The 24,518-nt window shown below is 40.1% G+C and overlaps 1 protein-coding gene across 1 annotated transcript; it reads right to left on the bottom strand.

Moving 5' to 3' along the window:
* Window positions 1–1,520: 1,520 nt before the first annotated feature.
* On the bottom strand, window positions 1,521–23,812 carry ankrd26 (ankyrin repeat domain containing 26). The gene is made up of 43 exons (XM_083893437.1): window positions 23,638–23,812; window positions 22,710–22,998; window positions 21,494–21,608; window positions 21,234–21,407; window positions 20,826–20,932; window positions 20,361–20,498; window positions 19,963–20,123; window positions 19,507–19,543; window positions 19,354–19,423; window positions 19,225–19,276; window positions 18,938–19,134; window positions 16,455–16,647; window positions 16,088–16,149; window positions 15,907–16,003; window positions 15,542–15,646; window positions 15,033–15,091; window positions 14,877–14,946; window positions 14,755–14,799; window positions 14,341–14,607; window positions 14,152–14,253; window positions 14,013–14,083; window positions 12,794–13,663; window positions 11,650–11,801; window positions 11,002–11,214; window positions 10,200–10,375; window positions 9,799–10,012; window positions 9,517–9,700; window positions 9,292–9,438; window positions 8,692–9,154; window positions 8,044–8,549; window positions 7,759–7,911; window positions 7,429–7,604; window positions 7,152–7,245; window positions 6,956–7,000; window positions 6,448–6,525; window positions 6,113–6,247; window positions 5,897–6,009; window positions 5,478–5,625; window positions 5,048–5,338; window positions 4,138–4,373; window positions 3,748–3,982; window positions 2,113–2,158; window positions 1,521–1,996 (listed from the first exon to the last, which is right to left on the bottom strand). Exons 2-43 carry the CDS (start codon window positions 22,907–22,909, stop codon window positions 1,866–1,868), a joined length of 7,128 nt encoding a protein of 2,375 aa, XP_083749563.1. The 5' UTR covers window positions 22,910–22,998; window positions 23,638–23,812; the 3' UTR covers window positions 1,521–1,865.
* Between the last annotated feature and the right edge of the window lie 706 nt (window positions 23,813–24,518).

Below are 24,518 nucleotides of genomic sequence, written 5' to 3'. Positions count from 1 at the left end.
AAGTGCATTTATTTATTTAGGTCTACAGACCTACAGTAACTAAACAGCTGAATTAGTTAGACATCACAAAGCGTAATTGTTGGCTCGTTTGCAATATTCATGACCTTAATTTTTACGACACACTAATCATTTATGATATAACATTTAAGTGGTTGTGGCGAAGTGGGAACCGTCGACCGTTTGTGACGTCACCAAAACTATCTGGAACTCCCGTTTTTTTTTCTGGAACTCGTTCCCCAAGTTTTTCCCGTCGACATCCGACAAAATAATTATCTTATAAAAGTATCTAATGTTTCTAATCTGACAAAACTTGAGATATTTACAATTATTTTGTCGAAGGGGGAAAAACTTGGGGAATGAGTTCCAGACAGATAGCGACTTCAAACCTGTGACGACTTCATTCGGTCCATTGAGCAATCAGCAGGCAGCTTCCTAAAACCTGCCTTAGAGCAAAGAACAAATCACGGAGCACAAAGAACAAGTGTATTTTCAAACAATAAAATGCAATCTTTTGAATTATTAAATGTTTGCTTATTAAGTGTTGTTTTTGTCGTGAAAAGAGTAATTCTATAATTTTGCAGAAGAGCTGAAGGTGATATAAACTCATCGACTTACCGACGTTAATCAAGTGAGAAGTAGAAACTAATTTTCCCAAAAACTTCAATTCAAATGGAGTTGCCACCTAGAAGCTGTTCAATATATTCTTATTTCCTGGTTGGTTTCAAGAGGACAGTAGGTCTGCTTTTTTTTTTTTATACATGGTCTACGAGTTCTTCCCTGTTCTGTTGGGACACAGAGCTGCACAGTTTCCAAAAGACAGTGGAAAAAAAATAAAACACTACTGTGATTAGCTGCAAAAGACTGAGTTAAATGAATTGGAAGATTCTGAAATGAAAATAAAAGTAGCTATTAGTACTGAACAAACGGCTGATACGATACATGATGGTAAATTCTGAAGAAAACTGGGACTGAGTGTCAAAATGATGGCTTTGCAATGTTATCAATATAATAAAATATTAATTTACTGACCACTAATGAGAAGCTGTGTTTCAATTCAGAATCAGAACATCAACAGTTAACACATAAGTGCATTGTTTTCTACACGTTTATTTACAGCTTTAGAGTCTTCTGTAGTGTACAAGCGTCATAAAAGTTTTCACCTACTTTATTACAATATTTACGATATGAAAACAAGTGTACTTTTTATTTGGTGGCCCTAAAAAGTAAGCCAAGCACAGTTAAGCCACCCTGTTTCATTTGCCAGAGAGTAATCCAGCTCGTCTCATTCAAGTATATTACAGTCGTTTAAAAAACAACAACAAAAGAATAAATAAAATAAAATAATCATTATACCAATAAGTCCGATAAAGAACTACCAAGACAGATATTACACCATTTGATGGCACAGACCTAATGTAATATCTTGGCAAATGTTTTTTTTATAAAAGATACGTACGCCAAATACTTATTAAATTCAAATTTAGCAATACCAATATTCACAAACAAAACTCCATCTTATGATTCTGTATATACAGTATATATTCTAACAATAGAAACAAAACCGTTTCAGATTTAACAGATTTAGCGAGAAGGAACAAATACTTTCAAGGTTCTCTCTAATCGTACCCATCGATAACGCAACATATTATTATTATTATATGACTCGTGCCCTTTGTTCCTGAGTGGTTAAGTGCAATGTGCATTATTATTCTGCCATAGAGTCTTAAGTAAATGTGTACAAAATTATTGTATTAATTCTGTGGTTTTGGCCTAAAAATATGAAGCTTTAATGGCTGAAATAGAAAACGTGTATTTTGTAGTATGATGGAGTATTATAGTGAGCAGCAGTGATGTGTGGTGGTCAGTCAGATCATATTGTTCTTCTTCAGTACCTCCAAGTACTGCTGCGTCGCCCTGCTGACGGGGTCCAGCTCCACCCTGGAGACCGAGCCCACCGGAGACAGACGAGCAGAAGCGAGGTCCAGCTCTGCTGTGGCTGAGGACCAGAGAGACAGAGAGACAACGCCATGACGGAGCAGCTACGCATCACATAACCGTGACACCATCCATTTCATCAAAACTGCCAAGAAATGTTTTCATCAGTGACCTCACCATTGTCTAATTCTTTAGATATGTTTCTATCCAGCTCACTCTGCATCTGGAAAACAAACAAAATAAAGTTGTGGACTGAAATGAGCCAGCATATTATTTAAAAAAAAAAAAAAAAAAAAGAAGAAGAAAGATGCAGTTATGGATGGAGCATCACCACCAAACACAACACTAAGACAACACATTTAATGACACACGGTACTTTAACTGTAAGAATAAATCAATAAAATAAATAAATGAATAAATCACTGCAGGAAAATCCGGGCGATTATGTGAAACACAGCAGGACATGCCAGGCGCTCCAGCTCGGCGTCAGTGCAGGCTTTTTGATGTCGCTTTTTAAATCTCACTCCAAGTATGGTCAACTGAAGCCATGTGCCTCCATAAATTATTCAGTAATGCCTATGATGAATGACTATATTTTTGGTGAATATATGGATGAAACTTACACTAGAGAAACACATTCTTGATAACTAACATGTAAAACCAGTACTGAGCTACTCACACGCAGAAGCATACATGCTCATGAATGCATAATGTGCAAAAAGAGACATAGTACATCTGGATAGTACAATAAGTCAGTGTTTCTTATTAAAAGTCCATTGCAAAATAATAATGACATACATTTTCTGCAGTTTTTGTATCTATGCTAGGGATGGGAAGATAGCACTTTTTTTGTGCCCGATACTCAAGTATCTACAGATACCGATATTAGTCCGACACAGTCATTTTAGACCATTTATGAACTATGAAGCTGTGAACAACACATTTGTGCCAGTCATCCAACTATGTAACAAATGCTGTTCTCCCAAAAAGAAGAAATAAACAGGCCAAACATGACATGTTGATTTTCGCAGGATTCATAATATGTAGGATTTTTGGATTGTATCAGACATTTCTTTTGAGAAAATGAATGTGAGGAGTGTGTGGTATACGTAAACCAATATTTGTAATTAAATATTAAAGCTACAATAATACATGTTATATCATTTTTATATGGTTTAAAACCAAATTTAAATAAGTCATTATGGAGGAAACAGTTCTACTTAATTTTTTTTGGTTAAAGCAGTTCACTATAATATAGTGATCCAAAAAAAAAATAATCAAATGATAGCTCAGTTAAAAAACGAATTGCCAGCTTCTTCCAGTGTGAACGGAGATATAAATGTGAGCCGACCAGCAAAGTGAAGGGAGATGCAGCCAGTCACACACCGAGCTAAACACGTTTACACACCTGATTATGATTCTGGCTGAAGAAAGGAGAGACGAGAGACAGACTTTTCTGCTAGAAGCTAAAAGAGTGAGAAATAGAAGAGAGGTTAGAAGTAAAGTCCTTTACCAGAAAGAACGGAGAGAGAGGGAGAGTGAAGGAGACGCCTCAGTGGAGACGGAAGCGAGGAAAACTTAAAATTAGAAAATAACTCTGGTTTCAAATGTTTTCTTTACAGGGAGAGTGGGGATTAAGAGACGTTTGAAGTTGTCAAAAGCCTGTCTAACAAGTCTAAGCAGTTTTAACAACATTAACTGCTCTATAAAAAGCAACAAATGCTTTGAACAAATCATCGCCGGTTTAACAGAATAATGGAAATGAAAATGGCTGAATCTTATTCGTGCGTGCCGGGTCACGACTGTACAGACCTTTGCCAGATAGTCCTCCACTCCCCTGTTCTGCCCCTCAGTTACAGGGTTGAGTAGGGAGAGACCCAAGCCCAGGCTTCTGTTGAGCGAGACGCCCAAATTTCCCGACGAAGCCAAAGCACCCACGTCCAGCGAGGTACTTCCGAGGCTTCCGTTTCCAATGCTGCTGGTGAAAAAAGACCTGCTGCGCTCGTTGAGCAACTTGGAATTGGCTTCTGCAAGACGAGTGTTGGCCCTGCAGATGGAAAACATAGCAATGTTATATCGATGTTATATCGATCTGAATCAAAACAAGCTTTAGTAGTATTAAATCAGTGACTAATGCCAGTGTTTATGTCCTTAAATATACCAACAGACCTTTAAACTGAAGTAAGATCAACTTGGTCTCACCTGTCCAGTTTGGCAGCCAGCGACTTGCGCAGGCGCAGCTCCTCTGTATAAAGCTGGCGATATCGCTCCAGCTCGGTGCGTGTGGAGTCTCTTTGGTTAAGGCTGTCTAGCTGTGTGGTTCGGGACCGGCCCAGTTCTGTGTCCAGCTCGCGGATCTTCTGCTCCAGCTGAGAGCGCAGGTTAGCCTCATTGGCTGATTTTAACTGATCCAGTGCCTCTTGGGAAGCTGCTTGCGACTGGGAGACAAACGGTATTCAGACTCCATCAGACTGAGTGAGGTTTCACATTATAGTTGATTCATTTGCAACATGCAGTACATTTCCTTGCACAGTTACAATTAGAATGAGTTATTTTTGCACACACGAATGAGTGAAAGTGAATTTGACCTCTGCATTTAACCCATCTTTATGACACACCAGTAATGAACACACACAGAAGCACAGGAGCAGAGGGCAGCACATACAGTATCTGCGCCTGGGGCGCATCCCAGCCCTTGACCCATCCTAGGATTTGAGCCGGCAAACCTATGGTTACAAACCCAATTGTTTGTCTCCTTGCCAAATATGTATGAGCCTGAATTTAGGAAACTTTTATCCCTGTTGCGTAATTCTTGTATTGTTTCTGAATTTAAGTCACGGGAAGGGATCTGTGGAGCACTCAGGTCAGCTCGAGTCTGACTGAAGGTACACGTAGCAATAATTTGACTCCCAATCACATGATCTGGGTGGGTGAGTCTGATTTTGAGAAATTTGATTTAGTACAATTTCAGACCAACATATTTAAATTTAAAAAGTCTGGTTGTAATTACATTTTTTAATATTTGCTTGAATCAGATGCCGTGAAAAGGTTTGCTACCCAGTTCAACTGGGATCATATACACACAACAAATCTGCCCATCTACAATTTGTACCTGCAGGAAGAGGTTGACCTGCTCCAGCTTCTGTTGTATCTCTTGCCGGGCTTTCTCCTCTATTTCACGACGATACTGCTCAGCCTGGCTCTGCTCCATCTGAGCACCCTCAATCCTGCGTCTCAGGTCTACGACCTCCTCCTCCAGCTGCCTCTTACTCTTCTCCAGCTGGTCACTACTGTGGCTGAAGCTCTTCACCGAGGCCAGCTGATCCTTGAGCTCCCGGTTCGTCTTCTCTAGCTGGCTGCAGCGAGACACTTCCTTCTCCAGCTGCACCTGCATGTCATCCACCTTAGACAGAAAATGTGTTTGAGTGTCTTACAGACTATGTGTGCGTACAAAAGACACAGTTTATACCTCTGTTGTAGTAGTGATATTATTATCATCAGGGTTTATATTGAAATCATAATACTGCGTCAGGCAAGCAAACCTTTTCTCTCATTCGTCCGAAGCCGCCCTCAGCCCGACTGTGTCTGCCCATGTCCATCCGTAGACTGCTCATCGGAGAGCCAAACTCAGCTCCACCAGCGTCCTGATCGCGCAGTTTCTTCTTGGCATTCTTCAATAGAGTACGCAGCCTTAAACATAAATGCACAAAAAAAAGTTCCGGTTTAGAACAAATCAGTCACAATCAAGTGATCATATACAACAACCATACAAAGACAAACTATATACATGTATGGTAGTTTGTATTATAAGAACAATGATGAATATTTGCTTACAACACATTGTTGGATCATCCATATCAGTCAGGAAAGGCTGCACTCTACTGACTATTTGTTTCTTAAAATTAGGAAGTGACTGCCATACAGTAGTTGAGGAGAGAGTGAGGAGGAGGATCAGATTCACCTGTACATCTCTTTTTGAAGGTCAGTGTTTCTCTTCATCTCCTGATCCAGCCGAGCGTCTACGGATTTTTTCTGCTCCGCTATTTTCTTTGCTTTCTTCTTTTCGATTTCCACCTAGACATCATGCGATAATGACCGGGATATAATTTATCATATTAAATGACATACATTTACCTGCACACATATTATATTATGTAGAGAAGATTTGTATGATCACCTGAGTGTTCAATTCTCCTTTTTCCTTTTCAAGCTCTGCAAAGCGCAGACCTAACTTGGAGCGACTCTTAAGCTCCTCCTCCCACAAAGCCTGAGAGTCCTGAGCTGTGTGAGACAACACATTGTGCTTCTGGACCTAAAAACAGAAAGGCCATATGTATTTTTATTAATATTGTTGTGATTATAATAAATAACTTTTCTTAATGAATGAAAAATGACATGTCATATTTGGTCTGCAAATATCCCTTTAAATATCATTGTTAACATTCCAGTGTAATAAAACTTCAGAGAATGAAAACAAACAAACAAACAGAATAAAGAGAATGTGTCACTGACCTCTCTACTTAGTTGGTCTTCTAAACTCATCTTACTGCTTTGGAGGTTTGTAACCAAGTCCTCCAAATGACCTCTGACCTGAAGAAATAAGAATTTTCTTTCAAAAGTTCATAAATTAAAAAGGGTCTTTCTGTTTGGCCTGTTCCCATTTTATATTTGTTTGTTTTTATAGAAAGGTAAGAGACACTTTAGGAGTAAAGAAAGATACATGCATCATGCAGCAAGAGATTAAAAAGGAGTGAAAGAGCCCACATACCAAAATAAGGCTAAAGGGAAACCACACATTTTGATTTCACTGAGAAACACCCAAACCTACACAAAGCTATTACTGCTACTATAAGTTTGGATTTCTGGTGTAACAGCTTGTGAAATAAGCCCCAAAGCCCAACTGCTTTTCAACTAAAACATAAACACAGCATGATCTTTATGAAGTTTCATAAAACAAATAAATAAATAAATTTAGAGTTAATCCACACAGAGAACCTAAGCCTAAATTCACAATACCAACCCCGCCTCCAGGTGAGCAGTCGGATAGCTGGAAAAGATTGGATACCTTAGGACTTCATAATTTTCAGTCTGCTATTTCAGTGCAACAACAATTAGACATTGTAAGATACTTTCAATTCACAAAGAAGAAGACATTGCACAAATAGGATCTGGTGTAAATGGAAAATGGAAAAAAATAAATAAAAAAAATCACTCACCATCGCAGCTTCCTGAGCTCCTTTCTGAAGTGAGTCAATTTTGTTGGACTGTTGTTTTGCAGCTGCTTCCAGTCTGGCATTCTCTATCTCCAGCCTAACAGGACATGACATAGACACTCTGCACCAAGCATTTATATACAACACATTATGTGTATTTTAATAAAAATTATTATTGTTGTATTTTACAATCTTTCATTTTAGTATTATTAACATTTTGATAGATAAAGTCATTGATCTTTTAGTGTGTGTGAGAGTATAAATACTTGCGTGTAAATACCTCTGCATGGCATCCTCCAGCTGTTTGACAGTGGTGTCTGTTGCAGCCGAGGCCGACAGCGCCTCCTGGAGTTTCTGAGCAGCAGTGGTGAGTTCTTTTTCCCGATCATCCAGACTGCTCTTTAGACCGTTAATTCGTCTTTCAGCCTGCACATAGTTGTCTTCACTTTCCTCGAGCTACAGACAGACACAAAGTGCACCTCATCAACTGCTAACAGTGCTAAAACATAATGGAAATAATTCATATCTACTGCATTATGCATTGCACAGTGAGTATTGGAGTTGTGGTGAGGACATTCTGCCACAAGGTGTCACTCCTCCCTACACTTACCTTTCCTTTAAGCCTGTCCATGTCTTTGAGGAGCCGAGACTTCTCCTCTTCCAGGTCATTGCGATAGCGTGTGTTGACCTCCAGAGAGGCTTCACTCATTGAAAGCTTTTTGAGAGAATCAGCTAGTTCCTGCTGAAGCTGCCTTAGGTTAGTCTGTGCTCAGAAACAATCCAAAAACATCACAGATTAGATGTAATGCGTGATCATTGACTGACATGTAGAAGAAAGATTTAAAGTACATCTGAAGGGATTTCCTTAACCTTCAGTCCTCTTAACCAATCTTACCTCTCTTTCATTCTTCTCTTCCTCCAACTTGTAGATCTGATCTCGGAGGTCAGCAGCCTTACTGGCAAGCTCCTTGTTTCTCTCATCCACGAGCTGCACCCTCTCTTCAGAGTCAGAGCGCAGCTTGGACAGGATGTCGCTGAATCGCTCTTGGGCATCGGTCACAGCTCGCTCCTTTGCAACACCTTTGTTCTGCGACTCCTCGAGCTGTTGCCGTAATAGCATAACCTCACTTTGGGTTTGGGCTAGTCGCTCCTGCGAGGCCTCTTGACGAGCTTTGGCGCGGGTGACCTGCTCCCTCTCGGCATGTACAGCGGTTTCCAGCTCTTTGGCATGTGCAGCTGCCTGGTCCTTCTCACGCTGCAGCACATCCAGCAGAAGGCCCTTCTCTGTCAACTGCAGGGTGACACGATGAACTTCATTCTCCATACTGTTTGCACTAGCTTCTGCTTTGGCCAGCTTCTGGGACAGACTGCCGACTGTCTCTCGCTGACTTGTTGCTTCACCTGTGGAAAAATAATTTGTTTAATAACACTGGGGACAAAAGTTTCACAGGACAATAAAAATGGAATTAACTGCAGACCACAGCACAACACAAACACACAGAGCTCTTGCACTAAATGTCCAGCTATTTTACCCACTACTAACCTGTGGATCTGTCTTTCAGACGTTGATGGTCTTCTTTCTCCCGGAGCAAAGCCTTCTCTGCGTCTGCGTGAGCTGCCAGACAGCGCTCAGCCTCCATTACTGCTCCAGCCAGGCGGGTACGAGTAGATTCCACCTCCACCTCCAGTGTTTCGCGAGTCTGTCGCTCATTTTCCAGGCGGGTTGTCACCATAGCATACTCAGACTTTAGCGTGGTCATCTGGTTGTTGCAATTGAAGATAGTTTGGGTGAATGTTTCACTGTTAAGTTTGAAATCTCGCCGGGCATCTTCTAGCTGCTCCTTGAGGACTTCGTTCTCCTCCACAAAGTGACTCTCTTTGAGACTGCTGTTGGCCTGCGAACGCTCTAGGTCTGTCCTGAGGATGGTCAGCTGTTCCTGTAAGGCAGCAGTCTGTTGTAGCAACTCCCTCTCTCTGTCACTGGCCTCAGTGAGCTGAGACAATGCCTATTATGAACAGCACACACAAAAAAGTAAAGGCTGACGTGAGTCGGCAGTTTAGCATCACAGTTATATCAGAATTTCACATTTACAAATATGAATCTTCTATTACTAAAATATACCACAATAACTACCAGGATCACCTCATAGCTTTTGCTTTTATTTCTCTGATGCTCCTCCTCCATCTCCTGCTGCTTACGGAGATGACTGTTGAGCAGATTCTCCTGCAGCGTCCTCGCACTGCGTTCCTGAGCCAGCAGTCTCTGAGTTTCACTGTGATCCTCTTCGAGCTGGGTGGTTGACATGAATGCACCAATGTAACAATGACAATCTGTATAGGAACACCAAACAAAAAACAACCAATGTACCTGCTTTATGTTGTTGACCAGCGTCCTCATCTCCAGCTCCATGTTCCTGAGAGTGAGCTCCACCTTCTGTTTCTCCTGAACCTCTATCTGGTGCTGCTCCTCTATCTTCCTCAGCTTATCTTTGATGGTGTTGTACATCATGGTGGCATTGCGACGGTTTTCCTGCTCTTGTTTGAGCTGAAATCTACACAAAGTGTCAGGAATAGCAATATGACATGTGTATGGATGAAAGACACTGTCAAGATATGGGTATTGATTAGCTTTCAAGGAACCGATTCTCACTTGAGGTTTGTGACTTCAGTTCGCAATTCCAGCTGGTTGCGCTCCAAGGCAGACTTTACATCTTTAACTTCCTCAAGAGAGGTTTTCAGCTCTGCCCTCTCCACTTCCAGCTGGCTCACCTTGTCAGTCAGGTAGCCATGGCGACTCCTTGCTTTTTGGATGGAGCGCTCATATTCATGAAAAATGTTCTGGAGCTTCACCATGCTCCTTGAGTCTGTGTGAGATGAAATAATAGTGTTTAAAAGGACCATTCCAAGTCTCACCATTTCATGAGCAGAAAGCAGATCTTTCTTTCAGAGTACGAGTACTGCAAAATCAATGAATGAATTCTCAACAAGGTCCGAAAGCATGCAAACACATATCATTTTGTGAATTAGCATTTAAATCAGGCGAGTCTGTACCTAAAGTAGCCGAGTCCAGCTTCTGAATGAGGACAGATGCGTGTCGATAGCCTGACGTGGGCGAGTCTATGTCATCTGTGGCTGTGTCTGAAGACTGAGTCAGTTCATCAAAGTCTTCTGCCAACTCCGCTTCCTCCTGGCCCTGAATATGAAAATAGAGTGGTTTTATATTTTTTCTGCTTCCCATTATGCATTGTGAAACAAAGTTAGAGGCTACTTAAAAGCTCAGTTGGAGTTTTACCTCATTTTTCTGTTGTCCACTGTTTGGAAACCTGAGCAAACAAACAAATGGAAGAAAAACAGGGTTATCAGCAAAACTAATGTTTCTCCATTTCGACAAAATAGCTGCTGAAGTGTGATGGTATAATGCAGTATACAGTTCTAGTTTGGGAGAGATCAATTAATAGTCATGCAAATATAGGGAGACAAAAAGAATGAATTAATACAGATTGTTAACTAATAATCTCCCACCACCAATGGTGTAAATGTCTGTTCAGAATGAATGCAAAGAAAACATTTTCAAACCTTAATATAGTTTAGTGAATTGACCACCGAGGACTTACAGAGGTCTCTTTATTTTGACTACTTTTTACTTACTATATTTTACTATTTTTTTTTTTACTTGTCAATCAAAACAAGTATAGTTAGTATTAGATAAGCAAAAAATTATCTTTTCAGCAAATAGTTTATTTCAACTGACTAACACAATTATATTTCACTTTGCATTGAGTCTGTACACACCTTACAGGTTAGTGAAAAAGGGGTTCAACCGATAGACATAAGTGGCATACTGCATATATACCTTCCTTCATCGTCCGACAAATCACTTAAAGTGCTATCGTCAAACACAGAGAGAGGGTCTCCGTTAACATGGGTGTTAGTCTGAGGGGCTCTGCGGCGCCGGGCCCCTCTGACCAGCTCCGGCTTTACGGTCTCTACAGTTTGTCCCTCCAGTTTGTTGTTACTGTGGCTCTGCTGGAGTGGAAGGTGCGAGAACACCGGTGCCCCATTGGTGCTATAAAGAGCAATAAATCTGATAGTGAGTGAGTTGTGACAGCTACTCCTTGGGCACTTTGGGGTAAAGATGAAGAAAGATCATTAAATACTTATTAAGGATGTGTTTAGATGAAAAAAAAAATCAACAAGCATTGACACATACACTACATGACTTCACAGTACATTATATTACACACCTACTATAAATATGCCAAGGTCTTATATTATTGCTCCTCAATATTGTCCCTTCAGTATGATTTTAAATAGCATGCTAGAGTTCAGAAATCAGATGTATGACATGTAACAAGTAATGTGACTGAACAACATGAGTAATGCAAAGTAGATAAAATCAGATTTTGACATCGAGGAGAGAGGTGTAGATGTCTTGTTCTGAAATTATACGAGCAACATTTGCTCAGGGCCAATACATGTACAACAGGAGGAGAACACATACCCTTTGGTGTGTGCAGGCTGCTGTTCCTGGTGAATTCCTATCCTGCTCTCAAGTTTCTCAGTACTGGCTTTTTCCAATGTCCTTCCACCGGAATGCCCGGAAGCACTGGACTTTTGTACCTCCACGGAAGTCTTTGTCACCTCTTTGCCAACCTGGAAAAACAGAGGCAAACATTTGACAGCTGAACTTGTAATGTTCATCCTCACTGAAACAAGTTGGAGCCAGCCTTTTTTTTTTAACGATGCAATTTGTGTGTGTACTTGTACACTTTGTCATATATAATTCAGTGTCTTCCCTGCCTTCTGAGACCTAACACCTTAGTGTGGTTACTCTATTTAACATAGTATTTCCATTAATTACCAGGACGCGCAATTTCATACACTACCATGCCGTGACATTCTCAAAAACTAAACTGAATAATGAATAATGATTTGAATGGCTTGACCTCAACACTATTATGTAATATTAAATGTTGCCATCTCTGTGAATTATAATGCCGCATTTTGTAGCAAAGATTCTTTTTCAAATGTACGGTCTTAACTTTTTTACAGAGACACCTAAACACTCAAAAGACTGGTAAAACAAAACAATGCATTCCAGGGACATAACAATTTAGTTACGCACAACATGCGTTGAAACAAAAATCCATCAATTGACATGTCATCACAACTGCACTTCTTTCAAAGGCAAAGAAGGCATCCCCTAGACAGAGAGTCTGTGCAAGGTAAAGATGCATGCAAAATCCATGCATAACGAAAAGTAAGTCACTGATAAGAAACACAGTTAAAAATGGCAAACATTTGCTAAATTCTCGAGAGGCAAAGCTGTAGAGAGAACGCAAGTTCAGTTCTACTTGAAATCAAACCGAACGCAAACCAAAAAAACATAAACCACGAATGACAATGACAAGACGATGATGAATAATCATACAAACAGAAATCATGTAAGTTTGAGGATAATGTACAGCCAGTCTGGCCCCTTTGAAATGGTAAAGGAAACAAAATTAAGTAGACAAAGGAAAAAGAAAAAGTGAAACAGAGACAATCTAGAGGGGACTATAGGAGAGGCGGCCATCTTCTACCTCTTTCTGTAGCTGGGCTTTTTCTTTCTCCAAATCCAGGAAGACACCCTTCAGCATCCCTACCTCAAGTTTAAACCGTTCCATGTCCTCTTCAAGCTCCTCATCAGAAACCCCTGGGATAGATGTCGTATATCTGCTTGGAACATGGGGGCCAGAATTGGTGGCCTCCCCAGGATCCTCCTCTGAACTCGCATTGGACATCTCAGCTTCATATTGAGCAGCAATTTGGTCCTTTAAGTCAGTTTGTTGCTGGTGGAACAACCCAAGTTTGGTCTCGTCTCTTAATGAGCGAGAGTCAACATCAGAGGTGGGCATGATGGGATTGTCAGTAAAAGTTGTGCTGACATGATCTTTGGGAGTGGAGAGTTTCGGTGAAGGAGACCTGCACTCCTCCAGATCATCAGTAAGACCTTGTTTTTGATGTGCGATATCATGATTGGGATTGGCGGGCGGCTGAGTGACCTGCATCCTGTCATCACACAGAGAGTTGTCAGCTGACTCCGTCAGAGAGTCTTCCAGCCCAGACTCCCTCTGCTCAGGTATGGTGAGGAGGACAGTACACCTTGCTCTCGCCGTGGGACGCACAATGATGTCACCCTCCTCATCACTCGATGTTTCTTCGGAAGATGTAGATTCAGCTGAAGCCTGTTTATCTTCTGCAACATCTTCTGCTGAACATCTTGACTTGAGCAATTCTCCAAACTTCTCTTTCAGTTCCCCAGCAACATTCTTGAATGTAGATTTTACTTCCTGTTTCTCCACCTCGACCCAGAGCTTCTCGTAACGTTTCTCCCACGGGACGTCGTCATTATTTGTACCCTGGTCTTCAGAACTGTGTTGATCTCTACATTGCTCTCCTCTGTCAGTGCCCACACAGCCAGATGGCTGTGGATCATTTAGATCTATATCACATGTATCTCCTGTATCATCTTTCTTCTTTGATGGCATGAGTGGGCAAGAAAAACAAAACACAGACAAGACAAAAATGCAAAAGCCAAGTTTTGATTTTAAATTAAACACACAATATTGACACAAAAAACATGAAAACATATAGACACTTCATTGTAAATCAAGTTATTTTAGTAAATTACTTTTCCATTAAGGAATACAAAAGCCGACCAAATGATAAAACATATGATTTAAACATTAAAAACAATCACAAGGAAGATTTTTTCTGTGACTGGGAAAACACGAGTGATGCTGTTTTTCCTGGGACCAGATTCAGTGTGGAATAAAGATGTTAAGATTGTTGTAAACACGGTATATTCTAGACATTTCTCACCTTATGAAGAGCCTCGTCTGGTTTGCTGTTACTTTTACTGCTTTTTGCCATTGATGAGAGCTCAGCAAAACCTAAGGAGACAGAGTATGATTAGCAGACAGCATGTGTGCACAGAGGCTGAAGAAACTGTGAGCCTTACCTTGTATAGTCTCGACCTGAAGCTCAGCTGTGTTTTGCAGCTGATTGTCAAGTTTGGTTGTACTGGAGGCAGATGGTAAATGATCTGGTTCCCAATCTGATTCTGCGTAGTCCAAGAAAAATGGTAAATTATGTGCTAAAATGCTTGGTTTCAATGAAAATGAAAAACAGAAACACACTGAAAATATACCTTCTTCACCCTCTGGTTTCTGAGGCACCATCTTTCTCGCTCGAGGTTGCGGTTGAGGTAAGAGTTGTGGGGATGTGCTCGGCAGTCTCGTGTCAGAGTTGATGCTCCTCTGCGGTGTCAAGGGTGTTGCAGGTGAAGCATCTTCATCCTGTATTTTAACAGATGGAGTGGGGCTTTCCGGAAACTCATCGAGTGCAGGGGAGGCCATTTTGCGGCCAGGCAGTGTTCTTTTACTGGTTGTACTGGCTGAGTCCCAATCTGATGCATCTGTAACATTGATAGAAGAATATTTAGGTAAATTAGTATGACGATGATGTTGCTGAGAATAGAAGGCCAGTTTAAACAATGCTGACTGTTTATAGTCCCCATGATCTTTTCTCTCCCTATAAATATATGCATATATTGTAAATGTACCTTCAAGATCATCAACATTTCCCAGACCAAGCTCCTCCATTAGGTCTGTAAATGAGAAACAAAGTCGTAAGACAAAGTGCTCTTTTTCAGATAACTTCACCATTTCTAATTGTCTTATTTACCTCTCTTTTGATCAGTGTCCTCTGTAAGTTTGTTCAAAATACGAAGTGTTTCCCATGTTGCCTTCTCAGTCTGGTAGACAGGAAGATTTTTTAAAACGTTATTCCAATAGGAGACACTTTATTTTATCTTGTATGTCATGTATTTACTGAACCTACCTCTTTCTGTGGAGTGTCATCTTTAGCATCAGGTTCCATTTTATTATCACCATTTCCAACTGCAATACAAAAGGCACGTTTGTTATCGCTGAGACAACACAATTAACTGCTGCTGCAAGAAAGAAAACAACGATCCAGTGATACTGGGTGAGTCTGCATTCCCATGCAAATGCGCTGATGGTTAATCAACATAAAGAAAACATGGTTTGGCTCCAGACAAACTTTAGACCCCATTCTGGTCTTATTGGGACAAAAGTTCAGCATCAGCCAAGAATGCTGACAAGCTGCTTAAGAATATTAAGGGAGATGGAAAAAATAAATGCAAGAACCTCAAACCAAAACAGAACCTTTGACCCTTTAAGTTCCAAATTTGGGGAAAATGGGGTAGCAGGAGGGATGCAGTAGTGTATGCTGCATGCATTTTCTTTTGATGATGAAGTGATGGCCAGGCCTCTGGTATGGTTGACATGCTGTTCCTCAAACCTGTGTGAGCCAAGGCATACATTTACCCTGTCCCTGGCTGCCTCTTGGCCTGTCTACACTCCTCCGAGGCACTAGAACTGCCGTCTTATTGCCTCCTTCTCCTCTTAAAAAAGAGGGAATATAAAACAAGTCTACAAGAGAAACGCAACATATTGTTCGAAATGCTGTTTTTATAATCCATTACAAATACTAAATAATATGCATGCTGAAGACAGAAAGCGTGAAACATTTCTCACTGATAAAACTAATGTATGCATTTACACATTTAAACATTATATAATGTATTTTGAATACATAAGGTCATTTTTTGTAGCATGAAATGGGGCCTGGAATGATTTGATTCCATTAAAAACAACAACAGCAACAGTATCAATAAATGAAATACACCTACTTCCTTTCGTCACTTGTGCAGCAGCGGACATCTCCTCTTGATCCTGAGTGTGTGTGGAGTGTTTTTCTTGTGGCATACCAGGATTTTCACAATGGGACTTTAAAGAGAAAATCAATATGTGACAATGTGTACTACAAAGACTTAATCCTTCATGCTTTTCCAAAGTGTGTTCTCATTGTACCTCAGAGTCCCAAGAATATTGCTCTTCCTCTCCCTTCTCCAAACCCAGCTCAGACAGGAAATCTGCTTAAAATAAATAATTGAGGTGAAACAACTGAGTTGCAATACAACAACTTTGCTGTTTTTTTTTTTTTTACCATTGACCACAGTAGTTCTTGACAGACATCCACACTAACACAGTAGTTTGGTGCGAACATGCATTGATGCATTGAACAGCATATTATGTGATTGAAATGCTACAATGTTTGTTGTTACTATGTTACTCAAAGTAGCCACAGCAGCTAAGAGTGGGCAGAATTAGAGCTGTAAATTAAGAAAAAAAGAGTGAACAGTGTAAATTATGCAATGATAAATGATTTGCCATTAACCTCTTTTCTTATCTTTGGAGACTTCTGTCTCAGGGACACTTGAAGAGGCATCAAGTGACTCTCCACTCTCTGCAGGCTGTTCATTTTCATCCGAGACTTCTCCTTCCTCCGCCTCCTCCTCATCTCTCGCTAGCTCATTGTCACCTTCGTCGTCATCGACGTCATCATCCTCATCCTCAGTGGAATCTTCTTTCTGCATAAAAAAATTGTCTTGATTGCCTTGTTGCACACAAGCATTTCTGATGAACATAAATCTCTAGTTATACTGTGAACAAAATTATACAAATCAATACAATGTGATGTAAGCTTAGGCCCAGCATAATAGTTAATAGACCGCTTAGACAACCACATTTCACACAAAACAGCTGCTGTACAACTAAAATGTACTTGTTGTGTTCCAGTTTTACCTGAGGGACAGGGTCTTCAATGTATTTCTTTGACAGTGGGTTTCTCCCTGGTTCATCGGGTGAGTCTAAATCCACACTGTCGATGTCAGTCTGGGGTAACACTACTTTAGATAACTTGTTACCATCTGTATTACGGCATAGACCAATATTGACATCTTCTTTGGTGGGTGGACTTTGCCGATTTTGTTTTTCATTACATCTCTGTGATGAGACACTCCCATGAAGAGCAGTGACATTTTTATTTACGTAAGGAACATTTGCTGTTAATCTAGCTGTGTGTTCATCTGCTGATTTGTTGTTTCCATCAATCAAGACGTCAGAATAATTTCCTTCTTCACACTCGTTGACTGTGGCACTGTTGAAATCACACCGTACATTTTCTTTGCTGCCGTCTGAAACTTCACTTCTCTTCTCATCATCATTGCTATGATTGCCTCTTTCATAATCCACCAGCTTTTCTTCCATCTTACCCTCAGTATAGTCCCCATTTCCTTTGATAAGAGAATCATCATCATGAATATCATTGGCTCTAGGGTCGATGTCTGAAGTCTTGTTCATTGCACTTGTGTGTCTTGATTTTGGTGACCTCAAACTGGCAATGTCAGCAGTGTCTGCAACTTCAACATCCTCTCTATCCATTTTCTTCAGTTTTTCAGACTCATCACTTTCATATTCATCATCCCAGTTACTACCATCACTTTCCTCATTTTCAAGATTTTGATTAATAGGTGCGTTTTCAACACCAAGTTCTAGTGACAGTGCAGGGGACGGATCACTGGCCTCTTTCTCATGATTTTTGTCAACTTCTCCCATCTGCGTTAACATTACATTTATTTTGGAAACTGGTGAAACCACTTCACCTTGAATGAAGGCACCTTTATCATTTTCATCAAATTCAGAACTAGAGTCCCAATCTGCATGGTCTTCATTTGGTTGAGGTAAGGTGCTTTTCTCCTGCAGAGATGCTGCTTCTTGTTGGGCGTCTGATGCTTGAACATCACTTTTCTGATCAAATGTCTCCTCCTTTACCTCATGATCTTTGGATGGCTCAGTGTCACTGTCCTCTAATGAAGAACCCCAGGATGACCTGCGTTTCTCCTCTTTGGGGACTGTACTATCTTCAGCATCATATGCACGGTTGGTATTTTCTGCACTAAAACCTGGTAATACATTTTTTGGATTGGCAAGTGATTTATTGCAACCAAATGCTTTTGTTTGATTATCTTCATCGTCAACATCACTGTCCTTCCATACTGTATCATTGTTTTGTTTCATGCTCCAGGAGTCGTCACCATCATCAAGATCCTTCTCAATTTCTTTATCCAACCTTTCCTCAATCTTAGCTACTTGTCCACCTGTTGGACCTAGGTGCAAATTTATACTGCGGTCTTTTGCAAGGCTCTCCTCTTCATCAGAAAACCTAGATTCGACCCTGATGGCTGACACAACGCAGTCATCCTCAATATTTAATGTTGGCAGTGCATAGCTTGCGGTTCCAGCTGGATGGACAAGGTCATCATATGGAGTGTCTGTTTTGGCCACCACCTCTGAGGCATATTTATTACCAAGAGTAGTTCCTGCATTGTAATGGATATCAGTGCCAGGTATGATTTGAGTATCAGTGTCGTCTGTAATCTTGGGAGCAGCAGTGACCAAATGTTTTTGAGGGTCTTCATATTCAGAAGCGTTGGCCTCTGCAGAAGCTACGTAGTTGTCATCCTCCTCCTCACATTCTTCCTCTTCTTCACTTTCTTCTTCATCATCATCTTCTTCGTCTTCATCATCATCATCATCATCATCATCTTCTTCGTCTTCATCATCATCATCATCATCATCATCTTCTTCATCCCCATCATCATCTTCTTCATCCTCATCATCTTCCTCCTCCTCCTCCTCTTCTTCTCCATCTTCAGAATCCTCTGCCTCTGGGCTTCTTCCCTCGTGAGAGTCTGATCTTGCTTTACTGCTTGACGGCTGCTCAGAGTCTTTGCTTTTCCCCTGCTCAGCTACCATGGCTGCGTGTTTTGGATGTTAAGAAAAAAGGAGAACAAAAAAGTGTCAACACAAATATTTTACCTCTCTGGAGCTAAGAAGAGGGGTGGAAGTCATCTGTGGTGGTCTAGCAAGGAAGGAAATGGGAGCAGGATCAACTGGTTTCTGAAGAGCATTCCTAGATGTCAAAGTGTGTTCAAGGGACGGGATTCTCTGGACTCTACTCTCACACTCTGGTTCAGATTCTGTACAACTCAAGGATCTGTCATCCAGTGCTGGAGCTATAGGGTAGGCAGGGATAAAAGATTACTACCAAAAACACATACTAAAACAATGGATAGTAACACTTAATGCTGAAGAATTTTCAGTACCTGCTCCTTTTTGAGATGCAATCATTTTACTTAGGTTTACTTTCTGTGGTTTCTGAAAGAGAGCATATCAAATTAAGGTAAAAGTCACAACATTTCAGAATTAAACATGTAAAAAAAAGTGCCGCTGACCTTTTTGTTTAAAATCAATTCATCATCATCTTCAGATGAAGGCCATTCATCAGTGCCACTTTTTGAAACCCTGAGGAGGAAATTAAAGCAATTTAAGATGGGAAGTCAAATGTTTTAGTATGTTGCAGTTCGCAAGAAGATCACTGTGCTCACCGACTTAATGACTCTGATTGAGAATTGTCTTCAAAGTCTGCAACAAAGCAGAGGAAAATGAATCAAGATCAATTTCATAACAACACAATGTCATATTTTAGAATGAAAATGATCAAAGTGCAACATCTTGAGAGCATCTATATCATAAAAAGCAGAAAAGTCCTAGGGCACAAAGCTCTACAATCTAGGCAACCTAGCAAGACAAGACAAACATATCCATGCTTCTTAATAACCGTTTATGATCTTCACTGGCAAGAAACTGACAGCCTTTGAGTGACAAAACTCATCTAAACAAAGTAATACCTCCTGCTTCATTTGCTCCATGCTCTAGATCCAGTCAAGTGGTTATGCATGCGGAGTAAATGAAATAATCAAAGTCAATATTAAATAGACGCATTCATTATATTCTCATGCCACCAACATTTGTTGTTATGAGACGGAAATGCATATCCCTACCATCTTTGTCAGTGGCTGGTCCTCCCAAAGAGAAGCCTGCTTCAGCATCATGGAAAGGACTGCCCGGCAGCATTTTTTTCTTCTTTTTACTTGGGCCTTGATGTGACAGGGAGGGTCCACAGGTTCTCCGAGTGCCGTGCTCGATGATCAGGAGGGAACACCTACAAAACAGTCAAGGAGCATTGATGTGCTGCTGTGATTTCGGGTGTGCAAATAAGATGTGAGAAGATGTGTTCTTTCTAAGCCATAGGCTTTAGTTGTTTGGCTCAGTTCAATATTAACCTTACACAGCACAAATGCTTTGGTGATATGACACCCTAAGAATGTATTAATTCATTATCTACCACTTTTTAATCTCCACATGAGAAACAAATCTAAAAAAAAAAAGAACAACTTACGGATGATGTCCGTTCATTACTGCGTAGTCATCAGCTGACCATCCTTTGGAATCCTTTAGCGTTATATCTGGATTAAACCGCAAAAGTAGCCGCAACATACTGATTTGTCCATTGCCAGCAGCAATCATTAATGGAGATCTGCAGGGAAAATAATAGCAACAAACCCAACTGTGAACTTAGGACTATCTTGAAATTGGTGAACACTAGCAAGATAGAAGCACACTCTTCTTCAAATTCTGGTTTCATTATAATTGTATTATTTAGTTGCGAATAAATTTGACCACAGAAAGTCATGTAATTTATTCCTAGAGACTTAACCTGTGTTCCTGTGTGGAACACAACTTTGTCCATAAATGTAAACGCTCATTTAACTGTTTTTTTATTGTGTATATAAACACACACAAACAATGGTAACAAAAAATTCAGGAACATTTTTTTTATTAAACATAAATATATCTGAGTTACCTTTGGCCTTGGTCCATACAGTTCACATCAGCAGTCTCCTTGAGGAGAAATTCAGCCATCTCAATATGGTCCTCACGGACAGCCACAGTCAGGGGTGTAAATCCCTCCTTTAAAAAGGCTTACAGTCAGTAACCTCATGCAAAGGAGAGGTGTCATGCCTATCTTTCTCACAGTAAGCATTATTTAACTTTCAATGGAGGGAAAAGCATAGGTGTGTTTACTAAAATATTATTATTATGGTGTGCTATGCCATGCTTGATATTAACCACAATAATATTTGTGAAGAAAACCCTCAAGACACCAAGAAGTTCTCACAAAGTACCACAGTCTCCAAGCTGGAACTTCAAATATATCAGACATCATGGTACTAACTTTGTTAAGATAAAATATGTTGTGGAAAGGACTCACCTTGTTCGTGGCGTTGATGTTAGCCTCATGTTGTAGCAGCAGGATAGCAATAGAGAGGGATGGGATGTTTGCTGCCAAGTGTAGAGCTGTATTGCTATTGATGTCCACCAGGTTAGGGTCAGCATGATTCTCCAGCAGTATGCTCAAACATCGCTCATGCTGACCCTGCACTGCCTGAAATTGTCAAAATAATTGTTATAGACTTATCATATGATTTAAATTAAGTTTACATAAATGAATTAATATTTATCGAGGGTTACCTTCATTAAGGCAGAGCGATTCTGATTGTCACATAGGTTAAGCTTGGCTTTGCTTTCAACAAGGAACTGCACCACATCCACATGTCCACTGGCACAGGCAATATGAAGAGCAGTTCTGTAAAAGAAGAGTTTCTTAATAGAAAGCGTCCATGTTCTTAATAAAGCATTTGCATTTTATAGGATCTTAGATCCAAAGAATAACTTTACTAACATTACTGATACTATCATAATACAGCATAGACTGTATGTCAATGATTTTCAAATCACAGTTATTATTACACTGTATTATATCAATGTGATAGATACATGGAATAAAGTTAGAACATATTTTCCATTTTACTTGCAAATCTGATGATTCGTGTGAGATTGTGTGACTTAAAATAGAGTGATGATGATTATAATTATATATAATAATTATGTTGCTCCTGTTTTTATTACCTTATTTAAAGCTATTGTGTGAATTGCCTCGTGCACTGACTGACACTTACACTACACAGTGTTCAATTATTAGTTCTAATTGTAAATGGTAACTTGAGCCTACCATGAAACATAAGCAGAGAAAAAGACACATGGTGGTTTTGTGCACTTCACTTGCACATTTAAAACACCTGCTAGTTTGCTTTAGCCAGTTCAAAGTCATTTTACAAATTATACCAAAAGATTACACTGCTGCCGAATTACAATATATCCCAAACATGTCATCCATACAATACTTAACAATATGCACAAAGTCCATAAAATTTGAGACTTTTGTAACCAAATATACTGTATGTTTATAGATTTAATGTGATTTCAAAAACCTTGAGCATTAGCTAAATGTCCATTTGTATAGCTGCATTTATCTGTGGTATCCAATTGTGACTTCACTGCTGTATAATGTGATTGCAATTTGATTTGTGGTATCATTTTTATAAGTCAAGATGCAGTGCAACATTTACCCAGTAGTAAATTGCATTTTATACTTTACATTATGCCGCATTAACACTAAAAAAATACCAACTACTCTATTTTCTAATGCATTTTTTTATTTTTTATTTTTGTAAATGACTGGTTGTGAATGTTTTTTTGTCTCTATGATGTTTTTTTGTCCCTGTGATGGACTGGCGACCTACCCAGGGTCCCCAAGTAGATATTAACTAGTGTAAAAGAAATTGTTGTGACGGTATTGTTACAATATATTCACATCAACTGGCTGTATTCTTTTCATGCCACTTACCTGTTCTCCTTGTCAAGCTGATTGATGTCATTCTTTTTAGCAAGCTGCCTCAACTTTGCCACATCGCCCACTGAGGCAGCCTTGTGGACCTTCCCGAGGTCCTTTTCTTTCAGGTCATATCCAAGGGAAAGCACGCTCCCACTGTCAGGGGTACCAGACGAGTGTTTTTTCTTCTTGGTGAAGCTGAATATCTTCTTCATTGTACGCAGCAGCACGGCATTGTTTTTGCACCGTCACTACCTGCCACTCATAGGTTGCTGGAGGATCACCGCAGGTGGCTCTCCCATCCCTAAAAATAATACGTGCAAAGCGGATTAAGAACCTTTAAAGCCGACGTGCAGAGAACACCGTGGTTTGCTAGATATAGGGTGTAATGAAGTACCAGCAATACTGTTTATCAGTAAGTGATGTAAAGCCTGATTCATCACATGCAAGACACAGCATACGGATACAGATGCAGAAAAGCAGTAGGCAAAATGTCGAGTATCTTATTACTTCACAACAGCGTTAGGTGACAGTAAACACAGCTGTCATGCTAATAGCAGGCTACACGGACCATACCTTACGCAGGGCGTCTGTCCTCTGATATGATAAAGCACGCTAGAGTTTCAATAACTAATCGATTTAAGGTGTTATATGTAGAACCGAACACGTCCACATTAGCTAACAACACCCAGTGTTCTTTACATGAACGCAGGGCCACATCTTGTGGTGTGTTACTATGGTAACTGGTTGTACAAATGATAGGTTAACGTAACTATCACTGCTTATCCAAATTGCTAATGTTAAGAATTATATTAAAACAAATACATAGTTTAGTGTCAAATTCGTGATTACACACAACAAAGAACAACAAATAAACATTCTGGTCAGCGGAAAAAAATAGAAAATATTTAAAGATTATTTGTTGCCTAGCAACATTACGTACCTTCAGTTGGCTCCGTGCTGCGCCTCCCACGTCGTCAATTCACAAATACCATACCGCCACATTTAAACCGGATTTGTTAGAGATTGTCGCTGCAGCGCTCAAACAGGGGGGAGTTTGTAAAGCTCAATTTAAACAAAGATACTTGTTCTGCTCCTCTCACAAACGTTAGCAGGAGTAGTTAGCTAACGCTAACCTCGGTGAAACCAAACTTAGCCTTGCTTACTTATTGCTAATTAGCAAACGTCAGAAAAGTGGAGGTGGCTGTGACGTTTACACGGGAATAATGTTACGAAGGCTGCACCGGCATGATGCTAACCCTAGTTTATACACGCCTTTGAACTAGCACTATCTACAGTGGTCCGCTCAACAACCACTAACCTGTTGATTTTTAGGAGCCAGAGCTAAGGCTAACATGTAGCCTGCTCCCGTGAAAAAACATGCTGGCTGATTGTTTTTTTCAAGCAACCAATCAGAGATTAGTCTGCGCACGCGTCTGCTTTGACTGACCAATAGGCGGCCTCGGTGTGTGCAAAGGTTGGTTGACGTGTCACGGAGGGAATTCACAGTGCACTTCAGTGATGTTAAAGCTTCACCACTTGATGGTGACATTTATCGTAGAATATAAACATGTGGCATGGCAGCAAACAAACTGCACACGTACGTGTACTCTTTGTACATATTCATTGTTTTGATTTGATTATTTTACATTCCACTATTTCTGTTATTGGAGTATATACATTTATTCTAATATTAACATTTTTATTGTTGTCATCTATCTATCTATCTATCTATCTATCTATCTATCTATCTATCTATCTATCTATCTATCTATCTATCTATCTATCCAAAAGATGGGACTTCTTTGTCAGAAGTCTAATGTT

This window comes from Microchirus variegatus (assembly GCF_963457635.1).
Source record: "Microchirus variegatus genome assembly, chromosome: 8".
In the NCBI taxonomy this organism is placed as follows: Eukaryota; Metazoa; Chordata; class Actinopteri; order Pleuronectiformes; family Soleidae; genus Microchirus; species Microchirus variegatus.
This window is presented reverse-complemented; position numbering and strand designations above follow the sequence as displayed.

Coding starts and splice junctions, on each gene's coding strand:
- ankrd26 (XM_083893437.1), bottom strand. CDS start 22,909: ATGAAGAAGATATTCAGCTTCACCAAGAAGAAAAAACACTCGTCTGGT. Junction 14,254..14,340: donor GAAACCAGAGGGTGAAGAAG/GTATATTTTCAG, acceptor TGGACTACGCAG/AATCAGATTGGGAACCAGAT. Junction 11,802..12,793: donor TGGAACGGTTTAAACTTGAG/GTAGGGATGCTG, acceptor CTGTTTTTCCAG/GTTGGCAAAGAGGTGACAAA.